Source organism: Parambassis ranga, chromosome 12 (assembly GCF_900634625.1).
Source record: "Parambassis ranga chromosome 12, fParRan2.1, whole genome shotgun sequence".
NCBI lineage: Eukaryota > Metazoa > Chordata > Actinopteri > Ambassidae > Parambassis > Parambassis ranga.
In genome coordinates, this window is record NC_041032.1 from 3020490 (window position 1) to 3045573 (window position 25084).

Sequence of the window (25084 nt, forward strand, 5' to 3'; positions counted from 1 at the left end):
GGTGGAAGAAATCATGAAAAAAGAAAACTAAAAAATATCTTATATCTAAATAACTTAAAGCTGTCTGTAGCAAAAACTGGGTCTTGCTGATCATTTCCTCTTTCAACATGACAATGACCTGTAGCATCTCTTGTAGTGAAGAACTACCTCCAGGAGAGCAAAGTGAATGTTACTGCACAAAGTTCGGACTTAAATCCAATTGGAAATCTGTAAAAAAGATGAGAATCCATCCCAGAAGACCATCAAATCTGAAGGAACTTGAGAGATTCAGACGAAAGGGATAGAACTCCTTAGGAGATGAGCCTCAAACTTGTTGAAAACTGCGATACTCCAGGCTGCTATCAAACAAAAATAATACATAGTTAACTATTAGCTAGGGTCTCATCATTTTGACCTTGTTAATTTTAGGTTTTAGGAAATATTGTTGTGTCTTTTCTTAAGGAGGCCTACGAATTTATCATTGGCCTTTTATTTAACCTGCATTTTTAAGAACAGTATCTGAAATACCTCACCGTACTACTGCCATTAAGGAGTCAGATTCCACATGTTCTCCACAAAGTTCAAGCCTGCAGAAGAAACCTGACTAAATACAGTGTAAACGCAGAAATCCATTTCCTTTTAGCTGCATGTCCCCAGCGCTGCTTCTCTCCGAGGCTGCTGACAGCTTCGCCCTGCAGTCGAAATCAATACAACAAGTTCTTTGAGCATCACACACACACACACACACAGGTGCAGTTAAAGGATAACCTTGAGGCAGATCCCACAATGGTACAGACAAATGAATACAATGTGTGTGTATAAGTTTGGAAAAGACGTGAAGGAAAGTAGTGGTGAGAGAAAAGAGATTCCCTCATGACCAGCCGCTCTCCAGGCTGCAGAAAGTTCTTTACAGAACAGCCGGTCAATTGTGACTATGGAGAATCCAGCAGGTACTAATGAAGCATATGAGATCTGAAACAAGATGAACCATCTGTGAGGCTGGGCTCAGCAGTTATTTGAGCTTACATGCTCACAATGACAATGCTGATTTGTTTTAGCAGATGATGTGTTCAACACCATGTGTTCAACATCTGTTGCGCCCCCAACACATGGTACACTACTTTCCCTTAAAAGTGTCACAACCTGGCTGCTCTGCGGTTGGACAAGTCCTCACCATGAAAACGTATTTGAAAACCTGTGTTGGGTTGGAAACATTGCGTATTTATGTGACCTTGGACTCTGAGTGACAGCAGCCCAAAATGGCAACAGCACAGGGGTGGGTTTCATTGTAATATGTGTTTTATGTCGACCTAACACTAATAAAACACTAAAGTTAACTACAGTTAAATCTAAGCTTATCAGGTGAAAACAAAACAGCTCATGGTGTCCAGGGGAACACAACCTCGGACTCCTGGGTGAAAGTCCACAATATTACATGTACCCCCACTATCCCCAACCTACCACTTTACGATGTGTTATATCTGGTGATGTATTGTCGACCAAACGTGTTGTCTGTGGTCTAATTGGCTTATGATTTTTCCAGGTACTTCCTGTTTTATTTTGAATGGATGCACTTTTTTCTTATTTCAAAAACTGATATTTGATCTTGCACATTGTCCTTATTAATAAAATAGCTCCAATAATATTGATTCAGAACTTCCTGGGAGAAAGGTGTCAAAATGATGTAAGGTTTTGCATTTATGCAAGCTCTTTGTGCAAAAATAGACAGTCTTAACAGCTTTGCCACATAGAATTATCCTTAATAGAGAGAACAGAAAATAGAGAGAGAGAGACCTCCTGCATGCTGAAAGTGTGGGTTATGGCTGTCCATGAAAAGAGAGTCTTAATTGTTTCCTTGGAGACGGCCAGAAGCTGCCCATGAGTTCAGCCCCTGACATCCACGCTTTTCTCATTAACGCTGTACCTGACATTCTGAGAAGGAAAAAAAAGAAAAGAAAAGAAAACATCAGTCTTCTGTGACTCATAAACTGGTTGACACACAGACTGGCAGACAGAGCCTGGCTCTTCATTATGCTTTGGTAATTCTTTATGGAAGAGTCAACACTATTAATCTCCATGTGTTCGCAGATGCTGTCTCTGTACCCTTTTCTACAAAGTTATGTAAGGGATCCCTGCTGCCTGCAGTGTAAGGAAAAGAATCCATGGTTACAGCAATGTTTTCAGAATTGCAAAAAAAATCAAACAGGCAATCATCAGAAAAAACTTTAGAGGATTACTGCCTGCTGTTGCAAATTGAATAATATGTTGTCTTTAGACTACAAATGCCAAAATACACTGCTCCTAAAAAATAAAGGGAACACCTAAACAACACAATGTAACTCCAAGTCAGTCCCACTTCTGTGAAATCAGCCTGTCCAGTTAGGATCAACACTGATTGTGAATCAGTTTCAGCTGCTGTTGTGCAAATGGAACAGACACCAGGTGGAAATGAGAGGCAGTGATCAAGACAGCCCTATAAAGGAGAGGTTCTGCAGGTGCTGACCACAGACCATTTCTCTGCTCTCATCACTTTTGCATTTTGTCAGTGCTCTCACCCCTAGAGGTAGCATGAGGCGGTGTCTACAACCCACACAAGCTGCTCAGGTAGTGCAGCTCATCCAGGATGCCACATCAATGAGAGCTGTGACAAGAGGTTTGCCTTGTAGACTGACGATCCGGCAATTCTGTGTTTCTTAGTCATTTTAGTGTGATATGATGATATATAGTGTTGTGTTGACTGTTTCTTTGTTATCCTGTGTTTTGTTCTTGGTTTCTGTTTAATTTCTTGCAGTTTGTGTTTGATTTCTTAGATGTCTTTGTGTGGTTGTATTCTGTTTTTTTTGGTGGTATCCAGCATCATTTGTATTTTCTTGGGAGGTTTCCTGTTGGATTTTGTAGGCCCTGGTCCCTCATGTATCTGTGTATGTGTTATTTCCTTCTGTGACTCCCGAGTTGAATGCTTGTCCCGCCCTAATGTGTCTCACCTGTGTCCTATTGTCCTCCTGCTCCTGTGTAATTTTAGTCTTTGTGTTTCCCTTCACTCCCTGTTAGTTAGTTACACAGTTACACAGTGATTTCTTGTTGGTTTTCTTGTGAGCGTGTTAGACGTTTTGAGTTTTTCTTTGGTCTTCGACCTTTGGATATTTGGATTCTGTTTGACCCCTTTAATAGCTGTTAGCATTATCTTCTGTCAAATCCCTGACAGACAGTTTAACAACCTAAAATTTTAACCTGTTTTTTAATTGCTAACCTTAACCAGTTATGATATAACAAATAGGAATGATAGATGCATTTGCAACATTTCACCAACAGTCTTATAGGATGAAATAAAGTTTCGAATTTAAAGTTTCTAACCATCCACAACCTCTCCTACCTCCTAACATGGGCGTTTGCAACTTTATACCCTGAAATGGCTAATTTGTGTCCATGTGTACAATACCTGAATCTCACAGCTACTGTAATGCTGATTTTTTTTTTTGAATAAGCAACATCTGTTAGCTATGCTCTGATTATTTTTGTGTTACCGTGTGTGTAATTATTTATATATTTTTTTCTCTGTGTTGAAATATGTTTGATAATGAGAGATAGGTTAGCACAGGTTCACACCTGATAATCTTCCTCCAACATGGCCATATATTTATAAATGATCTCTGCACTCTCAGGTCAGCCATTTTTTCCTCTTCTTCTTCCATCACAGAAGATAAAACTATTGTACTCTCAACCCTCCAATATTCAGGCGCAAGATCCCCGGCGCCTCTCCACTCTGCTCCGCTCGTTTCTACGTGTCCATGGCAACATTTCAGTTTAGTATTGATTTTACCATTTGAACACTTTGCAGATCTTGTTATGCCTTATTATTGCCGGAGCGAAATGTCTTTTCTCCAGCCACTGGACTGCGATTTGGGTTCAGAGCAGCGAAGGCTCCATTAAGAGCAGGCCTCAGCCTATTTGGGCCCCAATGAAACACCCTAATGGTACCATTAGAGCAGGTAGATTAGTCACACCATGCAGGTCCAATCACATGCACTTGCACTAAGCTCAAGCCTTCATGCTGCGAATGCAGTCAGAGAGGAAGAGAAGAGAGAAACTTCCAGAGAAAGTTTGGAATTTGCCTGTTGTTGTTGTTGCCGGTATATGGTTAAAACAAGCGAACCTGACACGGTTGCGTGATTGAGAAAAGGAATTAAGAATTAACCGTTGATCGAACAGCTGACACAGAGGAAGCGAATAACAAGAGGAATCCACAACAGGAACAGAGGGAGGAAAGGAACTTTATTAACAGCTGTGGAGACAGAAACATAATTAAGTAAATGGAACCAGGTCTTAGCAGGTAATTTAGAAAGCTGTGGTTCTATGAGTCTCGGCTCCCTCTGGGAAGGATCTGCGAGGGCAGGCCAAAAGCCAAACCTGCATTCATTTTCTTGCTATTTTTAGAAAGCATTTCTGATTTATGCAGGTGTTCTGTATGTATGAATCAAAGGGGGATTAAATATTAGAGGTCAGTCTGAAGCTGGGACAGAGAACAGCTGACTTGATGATAATTCTAATGATAAGGTATGATGTGTCTAGTAGAATTTTATGGGTTAAAGAATGGATTGCTCTTGACCTCGTGAAAAACATTTTACAGTGATTTATAGGTTGTATTTTTTTCAGGTATCTGAACTGCTGCTCATGAGAAAAAAAAGGTTTATAGAAAGCATGTGAAACACAAAAGCTGGCAGCACATACTCTCAGTGACTCAATTTGATCTGAAATGACTGAAATCAAAGCTCATTTCATACTTCTACTCTTCTAGCAGGTGGTCTTTCTGTTCATTCATAGATTATTTTCAGGTGGTCATATATTTCACTACGAGACCTTCAGATTCAAAATAATGTTAGCTTAAAGCTACAATGCATTTTAGGTTTATTGTAAAAATGTACACATTTTCAAGTGTTTCGAATAAACAAATCACACAAGAACAGATGAAATAGTTGAATAAAACTAACATTACGAGGGTTTTATCCACTTTCAAAGCTCAAGTCCTACTTTCTGTGACTACTGCAAGGGCACACATTTGCAAATCAGGTGTGCTCTCATCCAATCAAAGGCTTCATTAGATGCATCAGGTGTGCTTGAGATAGAGCACCTCAAATACCTGGTGGCATTTGATTCCATGTTAGAAATATGGATAAGTCGAGAGAAGTGTCTAGAAAGTTCAGAGAAGAATAAACAAGCAACTTTCAGAACGGCTTATTTATATATTAAAAGGTAATATAATTACGTCTGGAGGCCTGTCCTAAACTTAACTGGAGAGGATTTTCAGTTTAATTCAATTCAATTTCACCTTTTACAATCAAGATTGTCTCTAGGTGCTTTACGGAAACCCAGAGCCTGAACCCCCAAGCAAGCAGGCCTGTTCGGTTTTGCGGAATAAGGAGATCCAGGCGCAGACTCGATTAACAATTTGTAGAAAACAAAAAGAACGAAAAACTTCCTCCAGACCAGGTGCTCTGGGGGGCGCAGGCTGAGCTGGATGGGACCAGGTGGTGCAGCATCTAAAAGAGGAACAGGTTTAGTAAAACGAGGAATTAAAAAAGGTAAGTTCACAAGCACACCTCTTAACCATGAGGTAAGCTGAAGAACTGGTGCACAGCCAGCACTGCCACCTCACCAGGCACCTGAAAAAAGAAAAGAGAGGGAGAGCCAGAACGAGCCAGAACAAACACAAAAAACAAATGACAAATAGATGGTGATGATCTGGCTCACCACACGGCCTGGTGAAGGAGAAGAAGAGGTGATGGTTTCCCTCCATTGTTGATTCCCTGCCCTCCCTAATGTGTTTCACCTGTGTCTTGTTGTCTTGAGTACTTAGGTCTTGTGAACCCCTTTGTTTCTTGTTTTGTCTGTACTGTGTTTTTTTGTGTGGTTGTTTTTTTTTTTACTTGGTTTTATCTGGTTTTTAGCTGTTGGATTTCTGTATTGTGTTTTTTTTCAGCTTTGTGTTTTATTAGGCTTGCTTTTTGTTAGTTACTCTCCTATAACAGCATAGTTTAATAATAGCAAAGATTACTCGGCTTCGATCGATATTGATCAACATAACACCTGAATAACTTGCTAGCACATTTACAGCTGGTGAAGCTTTTTCCTCATTGCAGAGTGAGGTGATGCTCAAACAGCTTTTGTGTACTTTCTGTTTTATTTTTAAGGAACGATTATGAATGGAGCTAAAAATTAGAGTTAAAAATTATGATTTAACCCTGCTTACATTTGATTTCATTTTTGGTTAGTACCGTATTGATTCTATATTAGGAACTAAAGTGAAAAAGACTTTAACCTTTCTTCTAGCTATGGTCATTTGACCCATAACTTCCTAGTACTCTGTTAAAGGATGCTGATTGGTCAGTTCGGATAATGAGTGAACTGATGGTCCTCAGGTACATCTTATCGTATGTATTAAATAGAAATGGCGGCTGCTGTAAAGCTCCTCCTGTGCTGTTAAAATCTAAAAAGAGAACTACAGCTATAGGACCTCATTCACTTTGGACTTCCTCAGGCGCGCCCCATACATTCAGACATTGTATGTGCCCTCATAGTTTCCACCTGTGTCATAGAGAGTGTGTCTTGTTTAACAATGTCAAGTGAGCCCACCTCTAAAAACAGAATACATAATGCCTGGTCATTACAAGAAGCCATTTTACGTATTATAGACCTGTGGCAATGTACAAAAAAACCTGTTCTGCTTCCTGGAGGAGACTGTTGGGCGTCTTTCCCCACAGTGTCAACTGGATTGCACTGAACAAGTATCAGCCACCAGTGTCTTTCTGAGAATAAGTAATGAACCTGGTGAGCTCGTAAACACTACTAGGTAGTTTAGAATGGAGTCTATTGTGTTGGATATTACTCATTATGACTTCCCAACAGCAGGTCTTTAATGAGGCCTTCTTTTAATCATTAATGTTTTTGTATTTGCTCACACAGCAGGTGAAATGTCTTCCACAGATGAGAGGAAACGGAAGCCGACTGGGAATTCAGCTAAATGACAGTCAGAATGTCAGACTTGATCCCTTTTCCGGTTCTCCATTATACTCATTCCTCATTTTTCCCCCCCCTTCACTTCCTGTCAATACTGCAGCGGGGTCTCCCATAGGTTCCATTTAGAGGCCTTGTTCTCCATGTGAAATATCACTCCATCGTTTAAAGGCCCAGGGGTGGCGTTCCCCCACTCTGACCTTTTTCCCTGTCAGTTATTAAAATGAACCCTCCTTTCATCAACAGTACCCACAGGAAAAATGAATGCATCACCCTGTTGCTGCACATTGACTTTGGCCAACTTAATCATCCTTGTAAGTCATCATCAGTTTTTTGGGGATTGAAATGATTGATATGAACAAAAACTGTAATAGCACCAAAATTGAGTGATAATTTTTACTATGACAAGTTTGTACCCTCTCTTTTAATTCTATGGGTTTTTTTATGTGAGTAAAAAATATAATTAAAATCAACTTATTGTAGCGGTCCTCAGTATTAGAAATATCAATCAATCAATCAATCAATCAATCAAAATACAACTCCAGATTTAGCAAAAACTGAAGCTAAAATGCAAAAAAAAAAAAATGTGTTCATACTGTGTCTCCACTTCCTGCTTCCATAGGATTTAATTAGTTGAGCTGCAGCAGGTGCTGCTGATGATCAGTCCTTGATGAACTGATCATCAGCAGGTGCACAGACCTCTATAAAAACAGAAGTTTTGGCAGTTTGCTGCTCTGGAACATTCAGGTGTGTGTTAACACAATGACAAGAGAGAAAGACATAAACAATGGTGTTAGAGAAGCAGCTGTTGCTGCACATCAATCTGGAAAAAAGGTTATAAAAGGGCGGACGATTTAGGTTTGTTTTGCAGCCACAGGTCCTGGACACCTTGCAGTCATTGAACTCCTCTGTACACCAGAGTATAGGGAGACAAATGTGAGGCCGTCTGTCTTGACAGTTAAAGCTTGGTACAAATTGGGTCACACAACAGGGCAACGAGTGAATGCCCAAAAGCCTCGACGAAGTGAAGCAATGTCGTGATGAAAGACTGATTGAAGCTATTACTTCAAGTTATTGCTGCTAAAGGTGGTTTTTACGCACAAAAAAGGGGTACTACATGGTTGATCCTTTCAAAGTTTCATCACTTTTATCCTAAGCACTAAAGGAAACAACTCATCAAGTCACACTTGGAGTAAAGACTGCTGGAGTGAGGAGTATAGCCTCATTTTGTATGGCGCTCGCTCAACCAGGTGGGCTATCTGAATACTTAATTTTTTACTGACACAGTAAAAAAAATCTTTCAGTCGTGCCACTGGATGGCCAGTTACACTTCTTCGACAGCTGCAGTTTCTCCATGAATTTCCAATCTCGACATAATTGGCCCTGACTTTAAACTACATTTACTTTTAGCGTAGGAGGTCATGATGAAAAATGGGTTTATTATCTCAGAGCAACCGAAAAAAGAAATAATAGTGGTTCCAGACTGTTGAAACATAGTTGCTTTGTAGTGCAGCACCATTATTTGATAGATTTTTTTTCTACATCTTGCAGAGTCAGCATTGATTTAGCTGCGAATCCACAGCATCACTGACAGCAGTGCAGCCCTGATGTTTACAATTCGACCCACATTATGTTTGATAATGTTGCATAATGCAGTTGGTGTAAGAACACTGGATGCTTCTGATGGCCGCCTGCTGCCGCTGCGGCTGACTGGTGGGCCGTGCGCACACAATGGGTTGGGGAGCGGTGAGTGATAAAGAGCTCGACAGAGTTTTAATTAATGGTGTCTGTCCAAGGTCAGAGCCATCATGTCAGTAAGCGGTGGCCCCAGGATTGATTGATTACGTTCTGCTCTCATAGTCACATGCACGGTCAGGTGACACACACTGATCTGCGCCTCTGCAGATACATCATACATCCGCTCTTAATATTTCTACCCATTCAATCACATGAACGTAAAATTTATTCATATTGTCCAGGGGTAGATCTTTAAACGAGAAGTGCAGGGGGGGCTAAGACTGTAAAGTTACCTATGTGAATCTGGTCCTTGGATCAGACCATTGGTAGAGAGGCATGCTGATTATCGCCTGATCTCTGTCCCTGCAGTTCATCACTCTGCTGTCAGTGATGCTGTGTGTCACCACGGGGCTTCAGCTGACCGTCAGTGTAGTGACCCCTGAAACCATCTTCCATTAATCACAGTTACACATCATGCAGGGAGCCATAGTGGACAAGAAATAAAAGTTACTGGAAGTCAATATGGTAGGAAGCTTTATCTCTGCCCTTGCATGGCATTTTAGCAACATGTGCTCACGAACAAATGCCTCATTTGGTAGATATGACATGGTTTATATAGCTTTATGCTTATAAACATATTGCCGAGTGTTATTCAATCATAGGATCGATATAGCTGGAAAAAGTCCATGCTAGGAGGCAGGGTTGGACTTTCTCTCAGGAGCCCTGGGTTTGAGCCACAGTTTTTAATAGACCTCTATGTTAAAATGAACAACAAAGTCAAAAGAGGCACTTAAGTCCACACATATTACAGCACTACCTTCCTGTGTTAAACGATTTTACTGTACTGAAGAATGTGTTAATTAGCTGCACAGAGAACTTTATCTCAGTGTCAGTGGGGGCTCTAATGCCCGTAAAAACGCTGAATTCTTAGCAGCATTAAGCACGGGTCTCCCAAAGGTTAGACTAAATGCAATAAACTGGTATTAAAGGAGTGTGACCTGCTTTGTGTGGCACAGGAAAACAGGCATCGCTGCTGCTGCTGCTGCAGCAAAAAGCAGGACTGAGCTCTTTATATGATCCATGTAGCTGTTTTAAAATCAGACTTATGCATCACCTGCTAAGAGAGAATGGTAAACCTTTCACTTTAAACCTGAAATATTGAACAATATCTCATACCTTTTTTCAAATGTGTAAAATAAAAATGTACAGTTCAGGCAACTTAAATATGGGAGTATAGTATAGCTATATACCTGTTGATAGTTTATTTATTCATCATGTGGCAACAATAGGTGCTGAGCTGCTGCTTCCTGTGTGATGATCTTCTACCACCATCTAGTGGAAGACTGCACACATTAACTCAGAGTGGAATCATTTAACCAGTTACTGACTGATGGAGAGATATGAGCACTTCAACACACTATCATCCGAGGGCTTTGTGAAGGCACCATTATTTCATAACAGATCAAGGAAAGTGCAAATTGGATAATTAGATTTTTTGCTGACCTCCATTGTCCAATCACTTGATTAATGGTGAATTATACACATCTATTCATCCATCGATTGCAGTACAAAGTCATTTTGAAGTGTACTTTATTAAAATATGTCAAATTAAGTGTATTAAGTTAATTTAGTGTGTACTATATTGCCAAAAGTATTTGGACACACAGATAAACTACTGTATTGATCCAATACCATTTATTTTGCAAGCAGCTGTCAAACTTGATAACATAGCAAGCATGTTAAACCTTAATACAACTGACTCTTTGGCTCTATATTAAACATAAAGCCAATATCAGATGGGCGCATCCCTTGATTTACAATGCCACACAATTATTATCCTGCTCTTCATTAGCACTCAGCAGTTTTTTTCAGTCTGTCCCTCCTCTGCCTCTGCTGGCAGATGATGTTTCTGGTGTTTCTTTAAGTTGTATCTGTATTTGAAGTCTTTCCCGCAGACTGTGCAGTGAAACGCCCTTTCCCCTGTGTGGATCCGCCTGTGCTGCTTGAGGCTTCCGGGATGAGTGAACCTCTTGCCGCAGATGTTGCAGCCGTACATCTTCTCCCCCGAGTGCACCACCATGTGTACTCTGAGGTTGCTGGGGCTGCTGAACGTCTTATCACACTTATCGCAGGGGAACAGTTTCTCCCCTGTGTGCGTGCTCATGTGATATTTGAGATTGGCCGTGCAGCGGAACGTTTTGCCGCACATGCCGCAGATCGGCTTCTGTCCCGGTTTTTTACCGTTGTGGGTCCTCATGTGGTTCTGGAGCCCGCTGGCGTGGCTGCAGCGTTTGCCACAGGTCTCGCAGATGTACGGCCTCTCTCCAGTGTGGGTGATCATATGGTGTTTCAGCGCGCTCCGGTGACTGCAACCTTTGCCGCAGACCTCGCAGGTGAAAAGCTTTTCTCCAGTGTGTTTGCTCAGGTGATTTTTGAGCACGCTAACGTCGCTGCAGCCAACGCCGAGCATTTCACAGCAGGTTTCCTTTTGAGTGTGAGTGACGCGGTGAACGGCCAAAGATGACTTAGAGAAGAACCGCTCCCCACACATTTCACAGACAAAATCTCTGTCCCCTGAATGCAGATTCTCGTGTTCAGCCAAACTCTGCCTGCACTCAAAGGTTTCTGGGCAAAGGAAGCACACAAACGTCTTTCTCAGCGCACCACACATGTGCCGCTGAAATGCCAGCGCTCCCATGAACTGTTTCTCACACAGCGTGCATGTGTGGGCCATTTTCAAGTCGTGCTGGCGCATGTGCCTATTAAAGGTAGACTTGTATGCAAACTCCGTCTCGCACTGTGAGCATTTGTAAGGCTTCTCCCCGGTGTGTCTTCTTGAGTGTGCGACGAGCTTCTGCAGTTCAGTGAAACGCTTGCCACACTCAGAGCAGATGTGCGGTTTGGAGTGAGTGCGCTGGTGCCTATCCAACCTGCACTTCACAGGAAATGTTTTGTCACAAGATGGACATTTGAATGGGCCCGCAGACTTCTTCTTTCTGATCTTTAATGTGGCATTTGAAGGTTCAGAATCCTTCTGGGCAGCACCTTCGCTGACATCAAAACCCGGCTCAGGGGTTAACACAGCTTCAGGTGCAGCTGGAGATCCAACACTACTCTCATCACACGAGACTGCACCTGCTGAAACAAAAACAGGACTATAGACTTAAGGACTAGAAGAAGCAGCACTACACTGAAAAACAGGATCCCTCACGTCTTTTTCTAGCATTTTTGGTCATTTTTAAAATGGGATCATGAGCTAGTTTTTATTTAATGGGGCAGTATGATTCTAATAAAAATCAGAAACATAAACAATCAAACACAGGACACAGTATCACCATTTAATCCCACTTAAATGTGTCTTACCAGTTTCTTCAATAACAATAAGATAAGCAGGCATTGAGTGCAATGCATTATGGGCATTATTGTCTTACCATTGAACCACATGGCATTTTCTCTGGCCCTGTATCACTAATTTCATTATTCTACACAAGAGAAAGTGTCAATTAATTGGCTTTTAATTAAATTATATTTATTTATATGATCCTTCTTCTTTGTATGATCCTTATTTCTGTAGATTAGGATGTTTTTATTTTATTATTATTGTTGTTGTTATCGTTATTTTATTATATATGCATGATTTGCATTAAAATTCTTTTAGGCTAAACACATTTTTAATAAACACTTTTGAGTGTTTTAATGTTCTGTTTAATTGTTTGTAGTTTTATTGCCATGTTTTAGATTTTGATTGATTCATTGACTGACACTGAGGATATTACCTCTGTGTTTTGCTACCTGGATTTTCCCTGTCTTCTGCTGAGAACTGCTGGCCACAGATTCTGTTATTTCACAACAAAAGCCGAACGGTGGTTTGATATACACAGAAATCCAAATAACCAAAAAACATAAAAATAAAAAGCCTCTTTGGCCTTTAGCATCACTTACTTGTTCTAGGCTTTGAGATTTTCCACGCTTCTGGATTTATGTTTGCTGGTTCGGTCTTGACAGGCAGCCCAGCACTTTGCTCTGCAGCGGGAACATCTTCCAGGGACTCTTTCAACATCTTTGTGATTTTACTCACTGCGGATTTGGTCAGTGTTTCCAACAGGGATGCAAGCTGCTTCTAAAAGCAATAATAATAAATAAAGAAGGATATGAAGACAGGCTGTCTTTCTCAGTTATATATCATCATCAGTGGAATATGTGTTTTATGTTTTGGACTGATGGACTGATCACAAAAACACTGAGACTCTGGGATATAGTGATGAAAACAACAGTTCTAAGTTTTTGATTGATGTACATATTATTTTTGTCACCACATACAATGTAATCCCTAACAAACTATCAAAAAGACCATTTACATTAAATACTTCGCCCAATAAAGGAATAGTCATTACATATTTAGGGGGCAGCAGTTGGTGGTTCAATCCCAACTCCTCCCTAAGTCATTGTTGTGTGTCCTTGGGCAAGACACTTCACCCTAGCCTGTGGCGCGCCTTGCTAGTCATTGTATGACACTGCTTGGCAGCAGCCTTAAACAATTTTCCCTCTGGGATTACCAAAGTATATAAATAAAAAAAATGTATGAAATTCCAGAAGATGCATGTTATACTTACACTTATATTTTGTTGGAGTAACAAATGTACAAAAATAAAATCAGTCTAACCCGTTCAGTCACTTGCTTTTCTTGTTTGACTTCTTTACGTTATCTCGCTCATGTTGACGTGCTCACCATGACAACCACCACTGGCGCAAGCTAGTTTTAGCTAGTGCCATTTAAGCTAGCAAACTAACCTACTGCACTATTTCTTAGCTAGTTGACAAACTTAAAAACAAAGCTGTGTGTCACCTTTATATCTTCACTAAACTTCCGTCCGTCCACCGGTGGAGACGCTTGTCTTCTTTCTTCTTCGCTCTTCACGTCAGTTACGGGAGCCGCAGCGGAGACCTGCGCGTCGTTAGCCAAGCACCCGTCCAGAAGTCTGCTAAACTCGGTCACCGCCGCCTCCACTAAAATCTCCATTACTGCGGAAATCTGTCCCTCAAATGTATCAACAGTCAACATGACTGTGAGTAACTACGCAGTCAGACTACGGTTTTCCACGGTGCCTTTAAGAGCGCACTTTATTCACAGAAGGCGTGAAGTCACTTCTACTTCTTGTGCTTCTCTTCTACCTCTTCGTCTCGTTTACAGCGGTACCAGATGGAACCTTTGTGTGGATCGGCCCCCTTCGGTGTGGCATGATTACTGCAATGACTCATGGACAAAGTGTAGGAGGCATTCTTTAAAAAAAAACATTCCTGCTTTTTTAAAAAACAAACAATTTAACATCCGTATACAATACAATACCTATACAATACAATACCTGCCATGTATACAATCAGTATACATGGCAGGTGTTGTAATTGTAAACTCTCAACACTAGAGGGCACAAATGTAATATAAATACATTGTTTTAACAATTAATAACAATAATCATAATCATAATAATCATACAAAATCAATTGTCTATGTGATGTAATAACTAGGATGGGAAGTTTCCCTTCTTACATGCCCCAGGTTCACTTATTCACAATAGAAAAGTTGCCCACTGACTAAACTCTTGTTCCTGCTGAACTGAGCCAGTGTGTCTGATTGAACTGCTGTCAGCTCAGAAGGCGCAAGAGGGAGGCCAGATGTTTCCTCAGAGTAATCTGAAAACTATGGCCCTCTGATGGCTCTACTCAAATCTATCTGCACAGTAAAAAAAAGGGAGAAAAGAAGGGAATTATATTACACATACAGTTTTATTTCTTTAAAAGTAAATGCAGTCTGACAAACACAAAAAGGGAGAGAAATCATTGTCACATAAACATATGACAAGCACCAAGGTGCCAGTAATTCCTAATTCCAAGAAAAACAGTGACGCTTAAACAGGCTCATTCATGGCTAAATCAGGAAATTGCAAATTGAGTTATCCAAACATTTTCTTTTCTTTACTTTTTTCTTTTTTTGTAAGAACACTGCCTTTTTGTGTATTATTTTTGCCAGTGTCTCCCACTAGAATTAAGCTTAATAACTTAAAACTTAACTTAATTTGGAAAAAAGTGAAATCATCAATATATGTTTTTGTTTTGTTTTTAACATGTGTGTATTTGTAGTGGTAGGTAATAGTTCTTTGTGACAGGAAATATTTCTGAATCTATTTTTTTTAAGGGTTGTGTGTACAGAAGTAGGGCCTCCCTTAATTGGAATGCATGCAGCCACCACGACTACACCTGTGTTTCCCTATGTGGCAACTCTGTTCTCTATACATCAAACACAACTATGCATAATATAATGTCTGTTTATATATGATTATATTATATATTTAGCTTACAAATGTACATATTAATCTTAAACCTAATATATTGACAGCTCAGTGCTGTATCTTGTAACCAACATTTAGAAAGAGTGCAAAATCAGGCAGGAGCACAGTGTGTGTGTGTGTGGTGCTAATTTAAAATAAATTACAGTGTAATTAAAATAAAATAAAGATCTGTAGCACAAATCAATAAGATAAGATTGACAAATGTTTACTTTAATATTCACAATAACAAAAAAGAGTGACAAAATTAGGGCAAAAAAATATATACTTAAGTCTAGAATGTCATGTTTTTGTGTTAAAAGCTTAAAAACAAGTGTAAACATGCTACCTGACAAACTTCAGTAAACATATAGCACAGCCTGTGACACACACGTTCCCATCTGTATCTCTGTACAAGTGAAGAACTTAGCCACTGTGAACAAATATCTAAGACTCCCTGTTCAGCAGTCGACTAAGCTCTGCACCTGATCAGACACGAACGCACTAATCCACTGATGTTGCCTCAGAAAAGTTCATTCGGTTTGATCCGCAGGCTGCCAGCATCAAAAGTTCCTGTCACAGGAAAAAAAATATCAGAGCAGGGATAGAAAAGTGTGACTCCTAGTAGCAGAAAGCATGTATGTTGCAGCGTATCCTCCTCCGTGGCAGCTTTACAAGCAGCCGTAGCAGACGCCGTAGCAGACGCCGTAGCGGTGTAGTAATCCCTGGCAATGTGATTTTATTTAACTTTGTGTCCCAAATCATCATGCCAGAGACCCACACCGCCACGGCAAACAACCAAACACGGTCCTCTGGGGGGAAAAACTCCCTGCTGCTTTGCCTCCCTCATCTCACTCCTTTCTTCTACTACTTTTTCTTTTTTCTTTCTCTCACGTCCTGGTCTCTGTGGTCCTCCCTCTAACCCTCCTCCCAGCCCGTCCTACCCTCTGAGGCTCCCATGCTCGGTTTAACTTTGGGTATTTCCCTCATTAACTGCTACGCCTATATCAGGGACTCCAGAGAGGCCCGAGGAAGTCTGGCTCTGAAAATAAAGTGACAGCGTGCTCCTCTGATAGTAACTAATGATGATCACTGCCTCGCTCCAACCGGGTGGGCAAGTCTCGCAGCAGGTGTGAGTGCATTCTGGGATATGTCACTCACTGATTACACTTGATTGAGGAAGATCTTCAGCCTGCTGTCTGTATGTGTGCTTTTAAATGTATGATCCAGTACCCAGATGTGTATACTGGATCCATACCTAAATGCATACAGAAGCACTGGTTGCCATGGATACCAGTGGATTTTTATCCATAGCCATTTAAGTTCGAGTTGACATGACTTTGCAAATCTCCTTTAGTAGTGAAGGAGGTCATCGTGGTTGTCAAAATGGTGACGCTGCTTCTTTTATTTATTTGTTTATTATTTTATTTTGGTAAAGACATAGAAGGCTGTCAAATCAAGTGAATAGGGCGGGTGCAGAGTGACGTTCCTGGATGGCAGCCAATGTGGTCAGGAGCCCTGTTCGACTCAAAGCTTCTCATGCTGAATCATCTTGATTTTAAAAAGCTCCCTGTAATGGTGCAACCCCTTTTTTTCTCCAGGTAGTCCAGCAGCAGATGGAGAGCCATCACCTCGCATCACTAATCTGTTGTTGTCCATTCTATCACTAAAAGATCAATTCAAAAACAAATCTGCTGGTGTCATGATCCTTTGTTCTGTTGTTGGTTTTCCATTGTAGTCCTGGATATTTTGGTATATTCATATCTTCCTGGTTTATTTTGCCCTGTTGTGGTCGTTTCCTGTTTTACACTCAACAAAAATATAAACGCAACACTTTTGTTTTTGCTCCCATGTTTCATGAGATGGACTTGAAGATCTAAACTTCATTCCAGATATACAATATTACCATTCCTCTCAAACATTGTTCACAAATCTGTCTAAATGTGTGATAGTGAGCACTTCTGCTTTGCTGAGATAATCCATCCCACCTCACAGGTGTGCCACATCAAGATGCTGATCTGACATCATGATTAGTGCACAGGTGTACCTCAAACTGCCCACAATAAAAGGCCACCCTGAAATGTGCAGTTTTGTCTCACAGCAAAATGCCACAGATGCCACAAGCATTGAGGGAGCGTGCAATTGGCATGCTGACAGCAGGAATGTCAACCAGATCTGTTGCTCGTGCATTGAATGTTCATTTCTCCACCATAAGCCGTCTCCAAAGGCGTTTCAGAGAATATGGCAGTACATCCAACCGGCCTCACAACCGCAGACCATGAGTAACCACACCAGCCCAGGATCTCCACATCCAGCAGGTTCACCTCCGAGATCGTCTGAGACCAGCCACTCAGACAGCTGCTGAAACAATTGGTTTGCATAACCAAACAATTTCTGCACAAACTGTCAGAAACCGTCTCAGGGAAGCTCAACTGCATGCTCGTTGTCCTCATCGGGGTCTTAACCTGACTCCAGATCGTCGCCGTAACAGACTTGAGTGGGCAAATGCTCACATTCGATGGCGTCTAGCACGTTGGAGAGGTGTTCTCTTCACGGATGAATCTCGGTTTACATTGTTCAGGGCAGATGGCAGACAGCGTGTGTGGCGTCGTGTGGGTGAGCGCTTTGCTGATGTCAATGTTGTGGATCGAGTGGCCCATGGTGGTGGTGGGGTCATGGTATGGGCAGGCATCTGTTATGGACGAAGAAGGTGCATTTTATTGATGGCATTTTGAATGCACAGAGATACCGTGATGACATCCTGAGGCCGATTGTTGTGCCATACATCCATGAACATCACCTCATGTTTCAGCAAGATAATGCACGGCCCCATGTTGCAAGGATCTGTACACAATTCTTGGAAGCTGAAAATGTCCCAGTTCTTGCATGGCCAGCATACTCACCGGACATGTCACCCATTGAACATGTTTGGGATGTGCTTGACCGGCGTATACGACAGCGTGCACCAGTTCCCACTAATATCCAGCAACTTCGCACAGCCATTGAAGAGGAGTGGACCAACATTCCACAGGCCACAATAGACAATCTGATAAACTCTATGCGAAGAAGATGTGTTGCACTGCATGAGGCAAATGGTGGTCACACCAGATACTGACTGGTTCTGAGTCCCCAGACCGCCAATAAAGCAGAAACAAAATGCACATTTCAGGGTGGCCTTTTATTGTGGGCAGTTTAAGGTACACCTGTGCACTAATCATGATGTCAGATCAGCATCTTGATGTGGCACACCTGTGAGGTGGGATGGATTATCTCAGCAAAGCAGAAGTGCTCACTATCACACATTTAGACAGATTTGTGAACAATGTTTGAGAGGAATGGTAATATTGTGTATCTGGAATGAAGTTTAGATCTTCAAGTCCATCTCATGAAACATGGGAGCAAAAACAAAAGTGTTGCGTTTATATTTTTGTTGAGTGTAGTTTGAAAGCATGGTTTCCCTGTGTTTCCCTCCTTGTTGATTACCTGCCCTGCACTGACTCTTTTCACCTGTGTCTTGTTAACCCTTGTGTGGTTAAATCTGGTCTTTGTCAGTTCGTCTGTTTCTTCGAAGGTGTTTGTTTCTGGTTGGTTTTCAGTTATGTTTTTTTTTTTTGCTTTTTTTTTAATTAAAACTTTAATTTTTTTAAATTCAAACTCACCTTTTGTTTAATCAGTCTTTTGTTGTCTGCATTTGGGTTTTCCCTTAAATCTAACTTTTAACATAACGGTTAGGTAACAAATGAACCCAGGTTGACCTCTCTCGCTTCTTACTGGCTGGTGTTCACCATCAAGAGAACACAGAGCTGCAGGGAGAAAGCCACTGCTCTCCAAAAAGAACACTGCTGCTTGTCTGCAGTTTGGAAAATCTTTTGTAGACAGATGAGAAGCCACTCTGCAGTCCAGCATATGAACCTATCCCATCTGTTAAACACAGTGGTGGAGGAAGTACTGAAGCTAGGAACTTAAGTAAAAGTACAAATACCCAGCAAAATATATACTTAAGTAGAAGTAGAAGTGCTACATCAACAATCCTACTTAAGTAAAAGTCTTAAGTACTTTTAAATGTACTTAAAGTATTAAAAGTACTCATGCACCGAATATATATTATTGAGTTCCATTGCAAAGGATATATGGACAGGTTAAAAATAATCAAAGAAATCTAAATTCACAATGTGCAGTTAATTTATATTACAGTAGAGAAATCCCTGAAAGCATCCCAGAAGCAGCTATGGACAGGTCTGCGTGTCATGAGGCAGGCTGAGAGGCTGCTAATAAAAAATATGAAGTATGCACTATTATTTTTACTTAAGTAAAGTATAAAGACATAAAAATGTATAACATTTTATAAGTATAGTAACGAAGTACAAATACTTAGTTACATTCCACCACTGGTTAAACATGGTGGAAGGTAGTATGATGGTTTGGGCCTGTTTTGCTGCATCAGGAGGACTCACCAGCATTGATGGAACAATATCATTGCTGCATAAGAGTTCACAGATGATACCGAAACCAACAGTTTAGATACTTTTACCTTTCTTCAATATGTACTGTTGGATCATTGTTTATGCAGATATATAGAATGGACTACATGCTTAGCCAATCCATGAGTTATGATCCATGGCTTCTCTCCACAGCTGCCTGTTGCAGATCTCTACAGTAAATGACCTGTTCCTACTCAATCACACCGTGTTCAGTTTCAGTTTGAGGAGTATTTCAAAGTGAACACGCTGTGCTCAGGTTTAGTGCCAAACCGGGACAGGATCCCGCTGTATACGCCAAACTGGTTGCAGCAGTGCATGTGACCGCTGGAGCTTACTTAATGGGAATCACACTACAATAACACGCTGGATCCTGCGTGCTGGGGTTTCAGTTTTTACATGTTTGATCCGCAGAGGCATGACACACCGAGCGTGATCTTGGCATGTGACCCCCGCCAGCTGTTCTGCAACCCTACCTCTGACCTCTAAACCCCTGGGAGTCAAATCATGCTTGACTTGATGGGGCCTTCATAAAAGGCAAATGAAAGAGGGCAAATTGGCGGAAGAGGAGGGTTGAAATTCTCAGACTACAGCAGCCAAAAACACTTATAAGTGAATGGGTATGAACAGTGCAAATTTCTAATTGTATGCATGTAATCACATTGTTCATTCACACACACACACACACACATAAAGGCTAGTATGACCTTACCTATAATAAGTGATAAAGAGTGTAAGCTGAGACTTTAAAGGTCAATTTTTTTATGTTCCTAAAATGCCAAACTGTCCCTTTAATTTAAAACTATATTAAACATTCCTGATTCCTACGTGCAGATATTTACACACATAAAGCTGTGAAACAACACTCACACACACCTTCTTGCCGCTCTATCAGTCTCAACACAATGTGTCATTTTAGATCCTGCCAAGTCTTTTTCAGCATGTTTGAAAAGCGCAGGTGTAAATAATAAAATTAGTGACGGATGGCAGATTTTCATGTTCACATACCCTACCCATTCACTGCAGTATATGCCTCCTACTTCCTGCTTTCCCTTGTGTTTACCTGACTTACATCTAAAGTGTAAAACTATGTGTATCTTTTTGTAGTTTTTAACAAAAAACAACCTATTTAATCAGCATCAAATGAAGCTATCCTTTCAAACTAACTCGTGCAAACAAAGATTATAACACATAAAAATATTTTTAAATGACAAAAATCACTCACTGCTTAATGTCCTCTGTGTCTCTCCTGGCTGTGACCCTGTCTTCTCCCCAGCATCCAGAATGCCAGGCAGGAAGCAGTGGGCCGAGAACTGACGCCTTTTCTCCTCTTTTTACAAATCAGGCTTTATGAGTTGACATAGTGTCGTTTGTGCATTAGGCCTGCCCCGACTCCACAACAATTCAAAGAACAGTTTGTTGTGTCCCCTTGTTGGCACAAAGCACTTCTTTCAGCTGGGGTCTGAGTGTAGGAAGTCATGATTTGTACCCCAGCAAAACAACAAAATGGGAAAAAGTTAAAAAAAAAAAAACCCATAAAATGCATATGTATCAGTTTTTAAATAATATTGAATTATATTGAAACACAACAGGTGCAGTATTAGCCTTCAATTGATGTTAATGTTAGAAGTATAAAGCAGCTTTGCCAGCAGATGGCTCACTTGTTTTACTTTCACTCGTAGCGCTGTTACAGGCTTATTTGCCTGAGGAGAAAATTGTGAAGTAAAGTGTTTCTTGTGTGTAAATCAGCAGTTTTCTGTTCAAATTGCATTTTCATTAACATTTATTAGCAGCAACTATTTGTGTTTGTGCATGAACACAATATGTGATGCGCATATGTGAGGACATAAACATTAAATCCACAAAATTTAACACAAAATTGTTGTGATTTATATACAAAAAAGAATATTTGGATTTCTGTTGTATGTGTGTTTTTGTTTTATTGTTTTGTTTATTTTTATAGTTCATATTTCATGCTGGGAACGCCCTCCCTCGCTTCCGTCTGGCGCTCCTCCCTCTCATCGTCCCTCTATCCTTCAGTCTGGACTCCATTTGAGACACATCAGAATAGTTAAGGCCTTGCAGATGTGTCATCTCTGCTCTGGATCTAGATCTACAAAAAGGAAGGAATCTGGATCCCCTTACTTCGTTCAAATCTGGAGTATGTGGGTGTTTCAGGTGCTGCAGTTGTCCACGTTGCTGTTGGGAATCTCTGAGGCCCACGGTGCTGGCTCTGCATCGAGGAAGGCAGGAGAGGTTCCCATGTCCCAGCTGAGGATGCTGTCGAGGGGTCTGGGCCACCTGCTGCATGGTGTGGGGGAGAACGTGGGGAGGCTTGAGAGGCACGGAAACCTGATGGTGACAAAGCTGGATGGGGCCACCAAGACTGTGGACAGTCTCCATAAGCAGAGTGTGCAGACAGGACGGACTAACAAACAGGTGGAGGAAACATTTTTCGGACCCAGAATAGTGTAACACACTTTATCACTAGATCTTTGAGGCTCTGGGGCTTGGTTTTATTAGTCTCTGATTGGTCAATATGTACTAATGAGACGTATCTTCAGGTTAGAAAGGACCTGCAGATACTGAGTGCCATAAGGGACAGGCTGTGGAGGGCGGTCAGAGATCTGCAGAAGGAGCTGGAAGAGCTGGAGGCCGAGCAGGAAGCCATGCAGCAGAGGATGAACCGGGTCCTGCAGAAAGTGAAGATTCTGACCGAGCCGAGGTCAGGAGGTCAAACTGACTTCAGCTACATGAAGGTGGGCTAAACATTAGCTTTATGAATATCGTGAGTTAAAACAGGAAAACACGGTGACTCCCTTTGCTTCCTGTGATGTGTTGTATAGGCTTTCCTTGACAAACAGGCCAGATGCCTGGCCTTTCTGACCCACGAGGTTTTAGCCCGCGAGAGAGTGATTGACAGGCACCTGCAATACATCGAGCACCTGGAGAAACAGCTATCCTCAGGTTTGATGCTCACACATCCAGATTTGTACTGATATTCACACTCATTCACATTCATCATCTGCAGCTTAAATTATGTTAGAAATATCTGATCATCTGCTTGACGCAAAACATTCATGATCCCCAGATGATGCATCCTAAAGCAGCACCATCGCATCTATTAATATAGATTATTGAGTATTTTGGTACCGATCAAAGTCTTTAGTCTTAGGTGCACTTTGTGACTGATTAGCAAAATGCTAATACTCAAAAGAACGCAATAAATGTACCTAGTATACGTTGTTATTTTAAGCATGCTAACATGACGGCTAACTCAAACTACTGCTGTCTGCCTGAGGGTCACCACGTTGTTGGCTGTAGACTCTTAGCCTTGTGACATTGTGTCTTTGTGAAACACTTAATAAAGTGCAACAAAAGTCTACATCTGATTTATAGAAGAAAACACCAAAGGCTGCATTATTCACTAAGATTCTCTCCATGTCTGACCAGCCTTCGTGTGATTGTTTCAGGCGCCTGAGAGCCTCCCAGCAGCGCTGTGGGTAGACCAGGCTCACCCTGACTGTGTCTGATGAGTCCAGCTGCATCAACACGGCCACTCTGACTAAGTTCAGTCAACAAGCTGCCACAAAAGGCCACAAAGTGAAAGTGTATTTCACACAAAGATGTGTAAGAATGGCCATGTTCCATACACTTTTACTACCAAGAACCCAATACAAACAAAAGAAATATAAGGAACTGTGCACCTCCTTCCTTCCTTCCTTCCTTCCTTTATTTTTATAGCATTCAAAGTAATTTACATGCCAACAAATATAATGAGAAAGGTCAAACGGGGACAACTGTAAAAGTAAAAAATTTAAATAAAAAAAAAAAATAAAAAAATGTATAAATAAGAATTAGATATAAAGATGTATTAAAAATAACATTTACACTAAAATGTCTGTTTAAAAATAGAAATAAAGCTATTGAAAAGTCAAGATTTAAAAAATCACAACAGGTAAAGGCATGATAAGTACGTCAATACAATAAAATATTATTGTAGATGTGATCATACAGACAATACAATAAGTTAAAGTCAGGATGTTATGTTAAAAAGAACAGGTTACATTTGAATAATTCTGCATTTCCAGCAGCTCAGGCAGACTTTACCATAAGTAAAGGATGTGAATACTTCTTCCTGTAAGTTGTGTCTGCCAGTTGCCAGAACAAATGTGTTGTGTCATAACATATTTTGGTGTGTCCTGTCTTCAGAGAGATGTGTATAAAGCTTTGGAAACACTTGTGTCATTGTGTTGTGGCTCTGATTTTCACAATGTTGTGGTTGATAAAGGCAGTTAAACGTCTTGTAGTTTTCTCACCCAAATAAACAGAAGACGCTTCAGAATCACAATCATATCATTTAGGACGTATAGAAATAAATGCTCTGTTTGCCTGTGGCTCAACAGCACATTGTAGTGCTTCACTATAGGCAGATTTTGCAACCTGTTACGCATGGCAGAAAACATTTAAATGAATAAAACAGGAACTATTAAAAGCCATTTAAATTGTTTGGTTTTTTATAAACAAATGCCTGCAAGTGGCATCTGTCAACCTCAAAACCAATTCACACTGTGCCTTATGACCCTGTAGCTGCAGAAATATTTCCCTTATCAGACACAGATTGCAGCATACTGCATTATATGACAGAAATAATATTGGCAACTAATTCAATTATTGTTGTTGAGTGATCTGCTGGTTGTATTCTCAATTAGACGACTGACTTCTAACACCCAAACCACAAACCAGCTTGGTTGTGCACCCTCACAGCTGGCTCACATCCAAATGCGACAAAGGTTAGTCCGTTCAGTCTTAGAGGACTGCGCTGATATCTGATGGCCTCTAAGTCGCTGTCTTGACGACCGAGCAGGGGCAGGAGCAGGAAATCTGTCCACCATGCGGTGTTCCCAAACAAACCTCTGACAAGTCGACCTCTGGCCCACTTAGACAGACAGGCAACAAATCTTGAGAGAAAATAAAATGCAAAAAGTAAAAAAGTAAAAAAAAAAAATCAGTCAGAATGAAATAGAGAATATATAAGAACAATATAGGGGAGGGGAGAACAATAAGGAAGGAACAGGAATACACAAACGACAGGTGACATGGTGCACAGCAACTGGGATTATTATAGACTCATCACACCATGACGGGATCCCTTTTGGAAATGGGTTGCTGGCAGGTGTGTAGAGCTGCAACTGCACCCCCTAGAGGTCAGAGAGAGACATTTGTGTTTTCAAAATGGTATGAAATATAAATAAATGCCTCAGGGATCAGGTGTCCCCTGTGCCTGGTCATTCAAGCTGTCTGCTAATCTCTAGTAGTAGTAGTAGCCTAGAGGACACAGGAGATCCCAGCAGGGCCTTTTTTAAGGTATTTTTACATATAGCAAGTTGCAGCATCTCTGAGTCATACTTTAACCATTGATGCTCACTAAAGCTGCTAATGCTCATATCACAAGCCAGATCAAGCTTTTGTTTTTAGCACTGTGGTTTAGTTGGTCATAGCACATATCTTGTAAACAGGAAGTCCTGGGGTCAGTGTCTTAATTTTATGAGTAGA

At 40.9% G+C, this 25084-nt stretch overlaps 2 protein-coding genes across 4 annotated transcripts; one reads left to right on the plus strand and one right to left on the minus strand.

Annotated features, from left to right (window-relative positions):
* Nucleotides 1-10450: 10450 nt before the first annotated feature.
* Nucleotides 10451-14307, minus strand: LOC114443763 (oocyte zinc finger protein XlCOF6-like). 3 transcript variants are annotated; one of them, XM_028418068.1, is made up of 4 exons: nt 13848-14307; nt 13574-13759; nt 12670-12847; nt 10451-11865 (listed from the first exon to the last, which is right to left on the minus strand). In XM_028418068.1, exons 2-4 carry the CDS (start codon nt 13745-13747, stop codon nt 10583-10585), a joined length of 1635 nt encoding a protein of 544 aa, XP_028273869.1. In that variant the 5' UTR covers nt 13748-13759; nt 13848-14307; the 3' UTR covers nt 10451-10582. The 3 variants fall into 3 exon arrangements, with proteins under 3 accessions (XP_028273869.1, XP_028273868.1, XP_028273867.1); XM_028418067.1 differs by having other exon boundaries at nt 10451-11862; nt 13574-14307; XM_028418066.1 differs by having other exon boundaries at nt 10452-11865; nt 13574-14307.
* Nucleotides 14308-21609: 7302 nt separating this feature from the next.
* LOC114444049 (uncharacterized) lies at nt 21610-23156 on the plus strand. Its single transcript, XM_028418454.1, has 4 exons — nt 21610-21967; nt 22093-22287; nt 22375-22495; nt 23002-23156. The coding sequence occupies exons 1-4, from the start codon at nt 21614-21616 to the stop codon at nt 23007-23009; spliced, it is 678 nt and encodes a 225-aa protein (XP_028274255.1). The 5' UTR covers nt 21610-21613; the 3' UTR covers nt 23010-23156.
* The last annotated feature ends 1928 nt before the right edge of the window (nt 23157-25084 follow it).

What these genes read in the sequence shown, in the direction of transcription:
- LOC114443763 (XM_028418066.1), bottom strand. Translation starts at nt 13,789, where the DNA reads ATGTTGACTGTTGATACATTTGAGGGACAGATTTCCGCAGTAATGGAG. An exon ending in AGTTTAGTGAAGATATAAAG is followed by an intron (nt 12,848 to 13,573) that starts GTGACACACAGC and finishes TATTGCTTTTAG; the next exon opens with AAGCAGCTTGCATCCCTGTT. An exon ending in AATCTCAAAGCCTAGAACAA is followed by an intron (nt 11,866 to 12,669) that starts GTAAGTGATGCT and finishes TTTTTGTTTCAG; the next exon opens with CAGGTGCAGTCTCGTGTGAT.
- LOC114444049 (XM_028418454.1), top strand. Translation starts at nt 21,614, where the DNA reads ATGTGTCATCTCTGCTCTGGATCTAGATCTACAAAAAGGAAGGAATCT. An exon ending in CAGGACGGACTAACAAACAG is followed by an intron (nt 21,968 to 22,092) that starts GTGGAGGAAACA and finishes ACGTATCTTCAG; the next exon opens with GTTAGAAAGGACCTGCAGAT. An exon ending in CTGACTTCAGCTACATGAAG is followed by an intron (nt 22,288 to 22,374) that starts GTGGGCTAAACA and finishes TGTGTTGTATAG; the next exon opens with GCTTTCCTTGACAAACAGGC.